The sequence below is a fragment of the Fringilla coelebs genome (assembly GCF_963513975.1).
Source record: "Fringilla coelebs genome assembly, chromosome: 7".
In the NCBI taxonomy this organism is placed as follows: domain Eukaryota; kingdom Metazoa; phylum Chordata; class Aves; order Passeriformes; family Fringillidae; genus Fringilla; species Fringilla coelebs.
The window spans coordinates 26,868,019-26,879,261 of record NC_140035.1 but is presented as its reverse complement, the minus strand read 5'-3'; the positions used below and the strand labels follow the sequence as shown (position 1 = coordinate 26,879,261).

The window sequence follows — 11,243 nt, the reverse complement described above, 5'->3', positions numbered from 1 at the left end:
GCCGCGCCCTCTGCCCAGCTGCGGGGGCAGCCGGGCGGGCCGGGGAGAGTGAGCGGCGCACACCGAGCTCGGGAGGCGGCTGCGGGGAGCGGAGCCCTGTCTCGGCCACCGCGGGAGGCCAGAGGGAGACGGGGGCCCAGCCAGGAAGGCGAGGTACGAACTTAACGGAGCGAGTGAGGAACTGGAGGGGAGCCTGCGGGGCGTCCTTCCGCACATTCCGGTGCTTTGTCACGGACGGATCATTTCACTCGAGATACACGACCGAGAGCTGCCTCAGTCACTGCGAGCGCTGAAGTAGGAGCTGCAGCCCAGCGTCAGCAGAACCCAGTAACGCGCGTTCCCGGTACCGGGGCTTCGGCTCCGGAGCATTCACACTCCCCTAGCTCACAGACACAGGTTTCTGTGGGTTTTTCTGCCCTGCACTGTTCGCTGGCTGAAGCTTTGGACAAAATGCGATGAATGTATCATTTTACCTGTACAACACTGTCACTATCTACAGTACCAAAAAAAAGCCTGCGATACAGAAGGAAAAATGTGGGCACAGGGAAAAAGTTTATGTGGGGACATGATCCAAAGCCATATTGAAAGATGAAAACAATGTCAAGCTACATAAGAAAAAAAATTAAAATCTTAAAATTGTAGTGTTATTTGAATAAATGTTCATCGTGGATGTTTCTGTTGGCTGCCTATACATCTTTGAAGTAAGCCTACAATAATTTGACTTTGGTATATCATAGTTATTAAGACTGTATTCTTTAGCTGAGCTTTCGTGGTTTCATATTGCATGCAGCAGAATAAATTGTCTTGTGTGGCATATGAGGCATCTTCTTTCCAGGTAGAAGGATGCTGTAGCCATTACATTGCTAGGTGCTATCTTGAAGCACCTGCATTATTTTTATTTTTTTTCCTACTCTGCAACAAACTTCCTTAGTTAAGCTGTTAAGTCAAGTGCAGATCCTTTGAAGGTGCCCAGTACCTGATAGGGATTGACTTTTGTTTCTATTTGGTATCTCTAATAAGGAATTACAGCAGATCTTTTGGGGAAGAGGAGGCTCAGGGGGACCTTTTTAGTCTACAATTACCTGAAAGGAGATTGTAGTGAGGTGGGAGTTGGCCTCTTCTCTCGCATAACAAGAGATAGGATGACAGTAACTGGCCTCAAGTTGCACCAAGGGAGGTTTAGATTGGATGTTAGGGGATTTTCTTCACTGAAAGGGTTGTCAACCATTGGAACAGGCTGCCCAGAGAAGTGGTGAAGTCACTGTCCCTGGTAGTGATCAAAAATCATGTCGATGTGGTGCTTAGGGACATGGTTTAATGGCGGGTCTGGCACTGTTACATTAATAGTTGGAGTCTGTAATCTGTGAGGTCTTTCCCAACCTTAATGATTTTACTGATGAAGACTTGCTTATAGCTTAGGTAAAATAGTCCCATTCTGTACTTACAGAAGCTTCGATACGCTTACTAGACATCTCTCCCACTGCCTAAGCCTCCAAAGCATAAAGTAAGTTTGCTAGAGGACTTTCAGAGAGGCTACTCTGATCCGTGAGGGAATTGCTTCTCTTTTTTTTTTTTTATTAACTGAAATCTCTTACAATACTATTTCTTACCTCACTTTTGAAATGTAAAGTGCAATTGCTTCTGCCTTGCTTTTTTTTGTGAGCTAATTCAGCTGCACACAGCCAAGCCAAGATCTGCCTAGCACAGCTGTGCTCCTTTAAAACAACAGACAATGATTTCTTTTCCTACAAACTGCCAAGGATTCATAAGTCTGATTTTTTTTTTTACTTTTTGCACTTTTGCAGTTAACTTGCAATTAAATTGTTTGTTCAGAACTGGCAGTAAAATTTCTAAACCCATAAATTAAAAAGGAACACTTGAGTTGATGTGTAGCCCTCAGTGTGGAGTTTGAAATCGATATGCTACTTAAATAGAAGCAGACTTTCGCTGAGCTGGAGTTCTGGGGTTTTGTGTGTGATAGCTGATAGGAATGCCTCATAGTTCTGATTAAGGAGATTTAAGTTAATCACAGATTTATGTATCATCTTACTTTGCTGCTTTATTTTTTTTCTAGGATAAATGGGTGTGTATGACTTTTCCCCTGATCTAAAGCGGTTCCATGTCTTGTTTGGTAAGTTTGTCTTTAAAAATTTTGGCTGCTGTACCTTGTTACCCAGCTATACCTTAATATGAAAAGCCCTGGTGAAATGTCTTGCTTGTGGGGATTTCCACAGTGCTGACATGTTTGAACTTCATTGTGTCAGCTTTTGGTGAAGGAGACTTTAATGTCTTTTCTCTCTAGGTCTGCCATTTGTGTGCTTTATGCTGTTTCTTAACCCCTTGATTTATTGACTTGCAGCAGAAGACTTTCTGAACTGCTGCTTAGAAGGCCTACTTTTTTACATTTTTGCACTGCCATATTTAATAAATTGCAGCAACTCCACCAACATTCACTTGTTTCTGTTCTTAAGGACTGCTCCTGTATTCTGCGTACACCAGTTGAATCAATCAGACCAGAAGAGCTGTCTCAGAGCAGCATCCATGGATGCCTGGTAAGAATAGAAACTTTAACTCCCGAGGTTAAATATAAAGCCGGTGCATATTAAAAATAGCCTTATTAGGGAGTACTTCTTGAAATGTTGACACTAAAAATAAAGAGAGTACTTTGGGGCTTCCACTTTGGTAGAAGACTGTAGGTATCTAAGTATTAATCTTGTGCCAGTTTGAAAACAAACACAAAACTTATAACTCATAAGATGAAGTCTTAATAATGGTCAAAGTACCGGCTTGAATGTTCTTATTTGAGTACTGGACTTAAACATTAATAATATTTTTGCATTAATTTTTAGAATATAAATTATTTTAAATTGCATGGTCATTTTGAGAACTGTTTCTTCTCTCTGTTAGGCAGATTCTGATCTAGCCTGGATTCCCCCAACTACAGGAAAGAATGAAATGGTGTTTTGCTCTTCTAATGTCTCTCATTATGAACTCCAGCTGGAAATAGGTAACATAAATGAACCTTAAAATATTTCTTCTTCCTTATCAATAGTTTATTGCTAACTGCATGAAATATTAAGTTTGGAACATGGACTATTCCTGTTTCTCCTTAGTTGAGAAAAATGAAGAGCATTGCTTATATTTTAGCAATCTCTTATTTCAAGATCTAAGACAAATCAACAATTACATGAAATTGTCTCTTGATGTTTGTGCACGTACTTGTCAGTTTTTTAAATCTGTGGTATGTGACAATAAATACAGCCTTAAGTAACAGCATCATCTTGTAACCTGGGTACCCATGTTGGTTGTTCTAAGGATGGCTGCCTTAGATACATATGCTTGCATGTGTTTATGAGAATATGCATACTAAGTGTTTGTTTGGATGTATAATTGATGCTGACGTATGTTCAAACAGTTTTCGTTCTCAAAATAGCAGAGCCATGCTTCAACTAATTTGCTGCATATATTTTGCTGCAATTACTTAAGGTCTTGGCATTCTGAAACAAAAGCACTCACTGCTATCAATTGTAATTTTAAAATTGGAAGATTATCTCTAAACATGAAGAAAACCATGTGATGGCTTATTATGCTTTCCAATATTAAAGTAGCCATTTCTGGTTTCAGGAAGAAGGTTCAACAATTTAACTTCAGTCTACCTTGCACGGCATACACCTACAGACAGGCAAGTTGCTGTAAGGATCACAGACCTTGAAAATTGCTCTGAAGAGCACTTGAAAGCCTTACAGGTAAAGGAACAGCATTTCTGCACAAAGCGTGAGGAAGATAGTGGGGAATACATATGAGATTATTGAACAAAGGTAGCCTTTGTTTGAACTGGGTCATTTCAGTCAAGTTTTTCCCTCCAAAGGATTAGAATATAATAAATGTAATGCATGTGTAAATTTGAGAGTTGCTTTCTGAAGACCACAGCTGACAGTTGCTTTAGAAATTGCTTCTGTAATTGTACAACTTACTTGAAACATCTTCTGTACTCTTACTTAACACCAGAAGTTTGGACTATGAACAAACTAGATTTACTTCAGACAAATGCAATTATGGACAAGCTATTTACATTTCTGTTCCAGACTATGCACATCACCTGCAATCAGAAATGTGTATAAATGCTAAAAAAAACTGATTACTGAATGTAGTTAATGCTCTTGCTAGGACTACTGTTCTGTGGTTAACACATCCACTTTCATTTAATTCCATAGAATGAGGTGGTTTTATCACACTTTTTCCAGCATCCCAACATAATGACATTTTGGACAGTGTTTACAGCTGGAAGCTGGCTTTGGGTCATCTCCCCATTCATGGCCTATGGTAAGAACTGTTAACTGCAATTTTGGAATAGGAGAAAGGGCTGATACAAATTGCACCACATGGTTCATGAGAGGTTTCTCTTTAATCATCTCCTGTCTTGTAGAAAAAAAAGACTCCCAAACCATTTGTTTAGAGAAGATTTCCTCCCCATTGAAGACTAGTATTTGAACTGCATTAAATTCCACTTAGTCCTAGCACCCACCATGTGAGGAATGGTATAACTGGGAGATGTATTTGATTTTATACAGCTGCTGCTAACAGAAGGCCTATTTGTATTGAATACAGGTTGGGCACAGACTTGCAGTTAACAGAAGCGTGACATGGGGCATCAGTTACGTCCATGTAATAATGCCCCAGAGTCAATATAGAATGCTGCTCTTGATGAGTGTATACAGTGAAGGAAACATAGACAAGTCATTTAATAAGACTTGTTAGGCCTAGCTAGGTTTTTTTTCACTTCCAGGTTCAGCTAGACACCTGCTGAAGACTTACTTTCCTGAAGGAATGAGTGAAGCTTTGATAGGGAACATTCTGTTTGGTGCAATCAGAGGATTAAATTACATGCACCAGAATGGATATATTCACAGGTAGGAGAATGTCAATAGATAAGAACCAGAACCAGCATCTTATCTTAAGTAATGTTTCCTTCTCCTCTATACCTTCTTATATCAGACAGTGCACAAGTAACAACTTTTTTAATAATACAGCAGGATTAATTTTAACAGGAAATGTATTTAGATATTTCTTCAAGCCATTTGTTTCAGAGATTATACATCTGCCTGGCTTTGTCTCTTTGAAGCAGAAGAAAACCAGAGTTATAGAAAGGGCTTCTTTAGTTTACACCCCTTGCAGGGAAGAAGGACCCTTCTCCAGTTTCTGGCACTTTTTTCCTGATCATCTCTCTTAATAGAGAGATGAACTCCATGCTAGCATCTCACTATAAGTCAATGAAATATGAAAGCTTTTCTGTTCTAGTAGTACTTAGAGTAATTCTTATAACTAAAATTTACCACTTTATGTTACAGGAATATTAAAGCTAGCCACATTCTGATTTCAGAGGATGGGCTGGTTTCTCTCTCTGGTCTAAACAACCTCTACAGTTTAGTTAGCAATGGACAGAAGTCAAAGGTGGTGTATGATTTCCCCCAGTTTAGTACATCTGTGCTTCCTTGGCTGAGTCCTGAACTACTGAGACAGGTTAGTATAAATTGCACATAATTTTTCTAATTCAAAATTAGAATTCTAATTCATTAGTCGCAGTACTCAATTTCCAATTTAAATCTGCTTGTAGAATTGCAATTAAATATGTTGAACTGTAACTGTTGAAAATACATGTACGTACTGAATTTTTAATTCTTCTAGAGAGAACCAGTTCTAAAACAGTTGGCAAGGTGATGCTGTACTAAATCTTTTTACCCAAACCTCCTGAAAACTACTGCAAATCCTAAAACTTGTGTTCAGTACAGCCATCAGATTTCTGAAAAAAGTCTGAGGTTTCACAATTTAACTGCTTCAATACTGTGCAGGTTATGGGGTATTAGAATCTTGTTTTGAAGCAGGCACTTGTATTGGTGTTGGCATCGCTCAATGGCCTCAATGATCAGTGATGTCTTTCTTCTCTCACAGGATTTGTCTGGCTATAACATGAAGTCTGACATTTACAGTGTGGGAATTACAGCATGTGAATTAGCCAATGGACACGTTCCATTTCAAGATATGCCTCGCACTCAGGTATAATGCTAAACTTTATCTCTAGTTAAAAACACACTGAGCATTTTTTTGTTTTGTTTTACTCACAGAAACTAGTGCTATTACTGCTGAAATAGTGGCTGCTTTTTGTTACTTCAAATATGCATGCCTCTTTCTAGAATAAATAATCCTTCCATCCCTGGAGTTTCACAGCTTACCCTGAATAGGTCTGGATAGCTGTTGAACTCTCATACTGCTATTCCTTCCCACTAGATGCTGCTGCAAAAGCTGAAAGGTCCCACCTACTGTCCTTGGGATATAAATACCTTTCCCCGGGGGGAATCCAGGATGAAGAATTCCCGATCAGGTGTTGATTCTGGCATTGGTGAGAGCATGACACGCACAATGACCAGTGAAAGACTTCAAATGCCCTTTTCCAAAACATTTTCACCTGCTTTCCACAACTTGGTAGAACTTTGCTTGCAACAGGACCCTGAGAAAAGGTAACTTCCTATTGAAAACTAATTTTTTTGTCGCTTCCATCTAAGACCAAGTACAACCCGCAGTTTAGAATACAGTAATCAGTTGAATGCTGTTAGAGTCAGCATTTCAGAGCAGATATACTATGTAAAACCATACACTTACATTTGTATTGTGAGAAATGCCTTGTCTGATAAAGGAATCAAACTTTTAAAGTCATTTGGCCCCTGAATTTCTTGTAATATAACTGTTCTTTGTAACAAGTAAAATTAACTTTCAAACATGTACTTTGTCCAAGAAAAAAACGACCAGAAATCTAAGCAGAAACATGAAAAGGCCTTTAAAACCAGACTTCTTCAGTAGTGCTTTCACTACAAATTGAGGCATAGAATGTAGGAATTGTGTGCTGCTTTTCTCATTCTTCACATTTGTCCTGTGGAGGAAAACCCACAAGGCTTAAATTTATTTCCTAATCTGGCCCATTATCCAAATGCAGTATTTTACTTTCCAAAACATAATTATATTGTTCATTTTATGATTCAGGCCATCAGCAAGCAGTTTGCTTTCGCATACGTTCTTCAAACAGGTGAGTTTACTATATTTCATTAAATGACACAGCTATACCCTAAATAAGCCACAAAAAGAGCTAGATTACAAAGCAATGAAGCTACCTGGAGCCAAAAGGCATCCTGTAAGAGCATACCTGCTTCCAAATTTCTTTTAAGAAAATGGTATTGATAGAGTATAGGAGGCATAAGATTAATCAATTTCCCCATCAATTAAATTGATTTAACTTAACTAAAGGCAGCCTAACTAATTTAAAAAAAAAACTATTAATATTCTTAATTTAAAGCAGAACTGCACAGCTGATTTCATTAGTCTTAAAAGGCTAATAGAGCCGTGAAAGCAAAACCTCTCATCCTTTTACTTTCAGTACTGTAACATGCAAGAACATGGCTCTGATTTCACATGCTTTTAAGGAAGTCAGTTGCAAAGTTGTGGAGACTTTTTGTGCAGCTTTATTTTAACTTTTTTTCTTTCTAGATAAAGGAACAAACACAGAATTCACTACTGTCCCTATTACCACCTCCTATTCAAAATAACAGATCAGAGTTCTTGGCACTGCCCTCAACAGCAGTTGGGACTGAACTTGGACGTATTGCTACAAATCAAGATGATACAGACTGGGAATTCTAAATAAATACCAATGATACCTCTCCAGTGTTTCAGAGAAGGAAAATGTGATTTGTATTTGCTGCTTTTGTATGATTAAAATACAGTTAGACCAAGTATACTTGAAATGCCATGAAATGGCTATAATTCATTAACTTCCTCTTGGCATCACAAAATGCAGCGTGCCTCACTCTCTGACTGTAAGGAAAACTCTGCATAAAGAATGGCTGAGTGCTCACCTCTCTCTTTCAAAGTCTTCCTTGACAAGAGAGTCCCTGCTGTAATGTTACTCTGTACTGTATTATAAGCTCACAGTGCTGCAGTGCACATGCCTTTCTGAATTCAGGCCTGGGGTTTGGCTGTGATCTTACCTGAACATCTATTTATCTTTTCATTATGATCCAAATAATTTTAGTAAGGAGAAATCCTCCACTTCCAAGTTGAAATGTGAAACTGCACAGATTACTCGCTTATGTAAATAAGTGTTTCTCTGTCAAAAGACATTTTTCTCACTTGACATGCTGTCATATTTGCCAAAAGTTAGGTATGCATCATTTTTCATGCAGTTCTGATACTGTGTGTTTCCCAAAGAAGCTGCTTGGAAGTGGGACTCCTGTTCTTGCATCTGTTCACGTTTTTAGTACAAATCTGGGCTTCTGCACCTCTGTTTATTGTTGTGTCATTTTAGCAGTTAATCTGAGGATGTCTCGCTATGCAAAGTCTCAAGTTCTATTTTGAAGAGGTTAATTTTGAATAGTCATAGTAAATAATCTAAAGTTACTGTACGTATTTTTATTTATACTGTATTCCTGTTCACCACCAGAATTTACCAGAATCTAGTAGTGTTTTCTTAGAAGAAAAAGGCCACATGCATTAAGCTTCACTGGCACTGCTGCTATCAAACAAGCCTCTTCTGCAAGGCACAGTTAAATTCCTGTGGATCAATTCAGCCATACTAGGATCCTAGTGAATTTACCTGTTCTAAGTCAGATGAAAATCTCTCTTCTCCCTACAATTCAGTCACTTCTCACCTCTCATACTGTACCAGGCAACTCAAACTGAACAAAAGCAGCTTTTTTCTTTTAAAAACATGGATATTCTCATAGTGTTGTAGCAACGTTGTGTCCCAAAGCCTCTAGTACTTTACTGATGGAAGCATGATGGTGGTAAAAAACATAAATATATATTGGATGGATATATTTTAAATTTTCAACATAAACGATATTCCACACAAGTCTTCAAGTCTTCCATAGCTGAGCAGGCCTGTAGCCAACCTTGAGAATACTGCTGCATTGCCAGCAGCTTTACTACAAGGCCTTGAAGGCCAAATGACTCAAATACAAGCCTGAGAGACACATAAAATTCTAAGTGACCACATAAAAGTATCAGCAAAAAAGTTGATTCTACTCATTATGCTGTGAAGAGAGCTCTATATTCCTAAAGTTAACATGTGAAACTTGAGATTAAAGACTTATCAGTATACTTACCCTATCTGCCTCCATTTATATCTGTAATTCTTGGACTTCTGTTTTCACCATAGTCCAGCCATACTAACAGTTTCTTGTTACTACAGGGGAAAAAAAATCATGTCTATGTCAATTGTTAGGTAAAGAAAGAGTTGTTGAAACTAGAAAATTATTCTGATTAAAAAATATTAATAACTTAATTTTGTACTCTTGGAGAAGATACTATTTTCATGTGAATCCCATGTTCTTAAATCTTAGCTATTACAGATTTGGACTGTTTGCAAGTCGAGTATGTTAGATAGCATCTACAAGTAACTTTTGACTAACATAGGACATGTAAAAAAGCAAGTCAGATATGTGAGAAGACACATGAAGTTCTACATATTTTAATTAAGACCTCTGAATAAATATTACTACTATTAAAACCTGTAGAAAATTTCAGGCAGCTTAGCTGCTAGAATTTTCAAGCTTCTCTTGCAACAAGTGCCATGGACTCTATAAAAATGAACTTGGATACTAATAACAATGTTAGTACAAAGTTGTTCAAACCACTTTGCTGCCCTCTCTATGGAAAAAAAAACCCAAAAAACATTTCTAAACACTTTCAATTTCTGTACTGACATTAAGAAGAAAATCAAATCAAATTTTTTTAAGTTAAAACCCCACAAGTCTTTACTCTTAGAACTACTGCTTCTCAACAACTGTGTCTCTTCAAACAAAAGCAATTAAGAGGCACTGTGACTTCTTAAAATAACCAGAAACACTTGAAAATACTCCCTGGATTATATTTACTGAAAGGTTTGATATAATTTTGCTCATTAACTGTTATGCTTTCTATTAAGGAATAATGTAAAATAAATATTATTTAGGAAAGAAGATGTATAATCATCTTTTTAAGGTTTCAACTACCTGCCACTGAAAAGATGATCTGGGAAACAATTGTTTTGAAAATCTGAAGTTTTTGCATACAGTTAAGTTTTCAAAATCTGAGGTTGATGATCTGCATTGTTAAGATTCAAGTTGCAGAGACTTTCTATTCCAAGCTGACAGTTTTAAGCACAATAGTTTTTTGTTGGGTTGTGGTTTTTTTCAGAACACTTGTTTACTCTTGCTCATACCAATGATATGTGTTATCAGCATGTGAATTAGAATTAAACTTGGGCTTGAAATTTCCAAGTATCTTGCATTTAGACTCCATATGATATGTTTTCAAAGGAGCTTATTAAACCTATGCATTTGCAAAATCTCATGGCAAATGACACAGAAATCTATCTAATCTGGTTACTTTTGAAATACTTGTGAAAACACAAATGTTTTTTTTGCAGCCACCTTTCATTATGCTTGCATTTAGCACTGTATAATAATAAATACCCGTATAATAGAAAACCTCTGTTAATTAACATTATCCTGAACATATGCTCAATGCTGTTGAGTGTCTCACTGTCTTGATTTGATACCACAGCAGTTTGTGCATGACTGAATGGATGAACACAGAAGAAAATGTGATCTACTCGGAATCAACTTGCTCTGATACATTAATTCCTCACTTTAAAGAGTATCGATGCAACAAATACCCTTTGAAGAGAGAACAGTTTCTTCCACTTGCTGAACAGAAATAAATTTTTTTTTTAAATAACAGAGTTTTACCATACCTCTCTCTTTTCCCTACCCCTCTCCTTCACTTCAAGTGCTATCAAAGTAGTTTTTAACCCAGAGGATGGGTAAAAATATGGGAAAGCATTTGAAAACCACTGTTCTCAACTTCTCTTGACACAAGGCAGGTACCAAAGTAGGTGATTTACATACTTACTTTACATGCCTTTAATGCTATTAAGTAGCTTTCCTGAAGTATAATAGCTTGTCTAATAAACCTCTGAAACAGCTAAGGTAGCAGTAATGGCCTGTCCTAATGATAGCCATCCCTATCCTGTATGAATGAGGAAAAACTATTAAAATTCGGAAACAGTACACATTACAGCAAAGACCTCAAAGGACTGCAAGAACCATACTGTGAAATTAAACAATCGGGTGTAACAGACAAGCAAAGAGTTGAGTTTATAAAAGAAGAAACCACTGAAAATTGAGGTGGTCTACTAATAACCTGGTAGCAGG

At 37.5% G+C, this 11,243-nt stretch overlaps 1 protein-coding gene across 5 annotated transcripts; it reads left to right on the top strand.

Annotated features, from left to right (window-relative positions):
* The first annotated feature begins 18 nt into the window (after positions 1-18).
* On the top strand, positions 19-10,761 carry STRADB (STE20 related adaptor beta). 5 transcript variants are annotated; one of them, XM_084209582.1, is made up of 12 exons: positions 19-153; positions 2,075-2,131; positions 2,472-2,552; positions 2,912-3,007; positions 3,625-3,746; positions 4,215-4,323; positions 4,787-4,910; positions 5,349-5,520; positions 5,950-6,054; positions 6,286-6,515; positions 7,036-7,078; positions 7,537-10,761. In XM_084209582.1, exons 3-12 carry the CDS (start codon positions 2,546-2,548, stop codon positions 7,687-7,689), a joined length of 1,161 nt encoding a protein of 386 aa, XP_084065708.1. In that variant the 5' UTR covers positions 19-153; positions 2,075-2,131; positions 2,472-2,545; the 3' UTR covers positions 7,690-10,761. The 5 variants fall into 5 exon arrangements, with proteins under 5 accessions (XP_084065708.1, XP_084065707.1, XP_084065709.1 ...); XM_084209581.1 differs by having other exon boundaries at positions 2,908-3,007; positions 4,245-4,323; XM_084209583.1 differs by having other exon boundaries at positions 2,908-3,007; positions 7,599-10,761.
* The last annotated feature ends 482 nt before the right edge of the window (positions 10,762-11,243 follow it).

What these genes read in the sequence shown, in the direction of transcription:
- STRADB (XM_084209580.1), top strand. An exon ending in GTCCTGAACTACTGAGACAG is followed by an intron (nt 5,521 to 5,949) that starts GTTAGTATAAAT and finishes CTTCTCTCACAG; the next exon opens with GATTTGTCTGGCTATAACAT. An exon ending in CGCATACGTTCTTCAAACAG is followed by an intron (nt 7,079 to 7,536) that starts GTGAGTTTACTA and finishes TTTTCTTTCTAG; the next exon opens with ATAAAGGAACAAACACAGAA.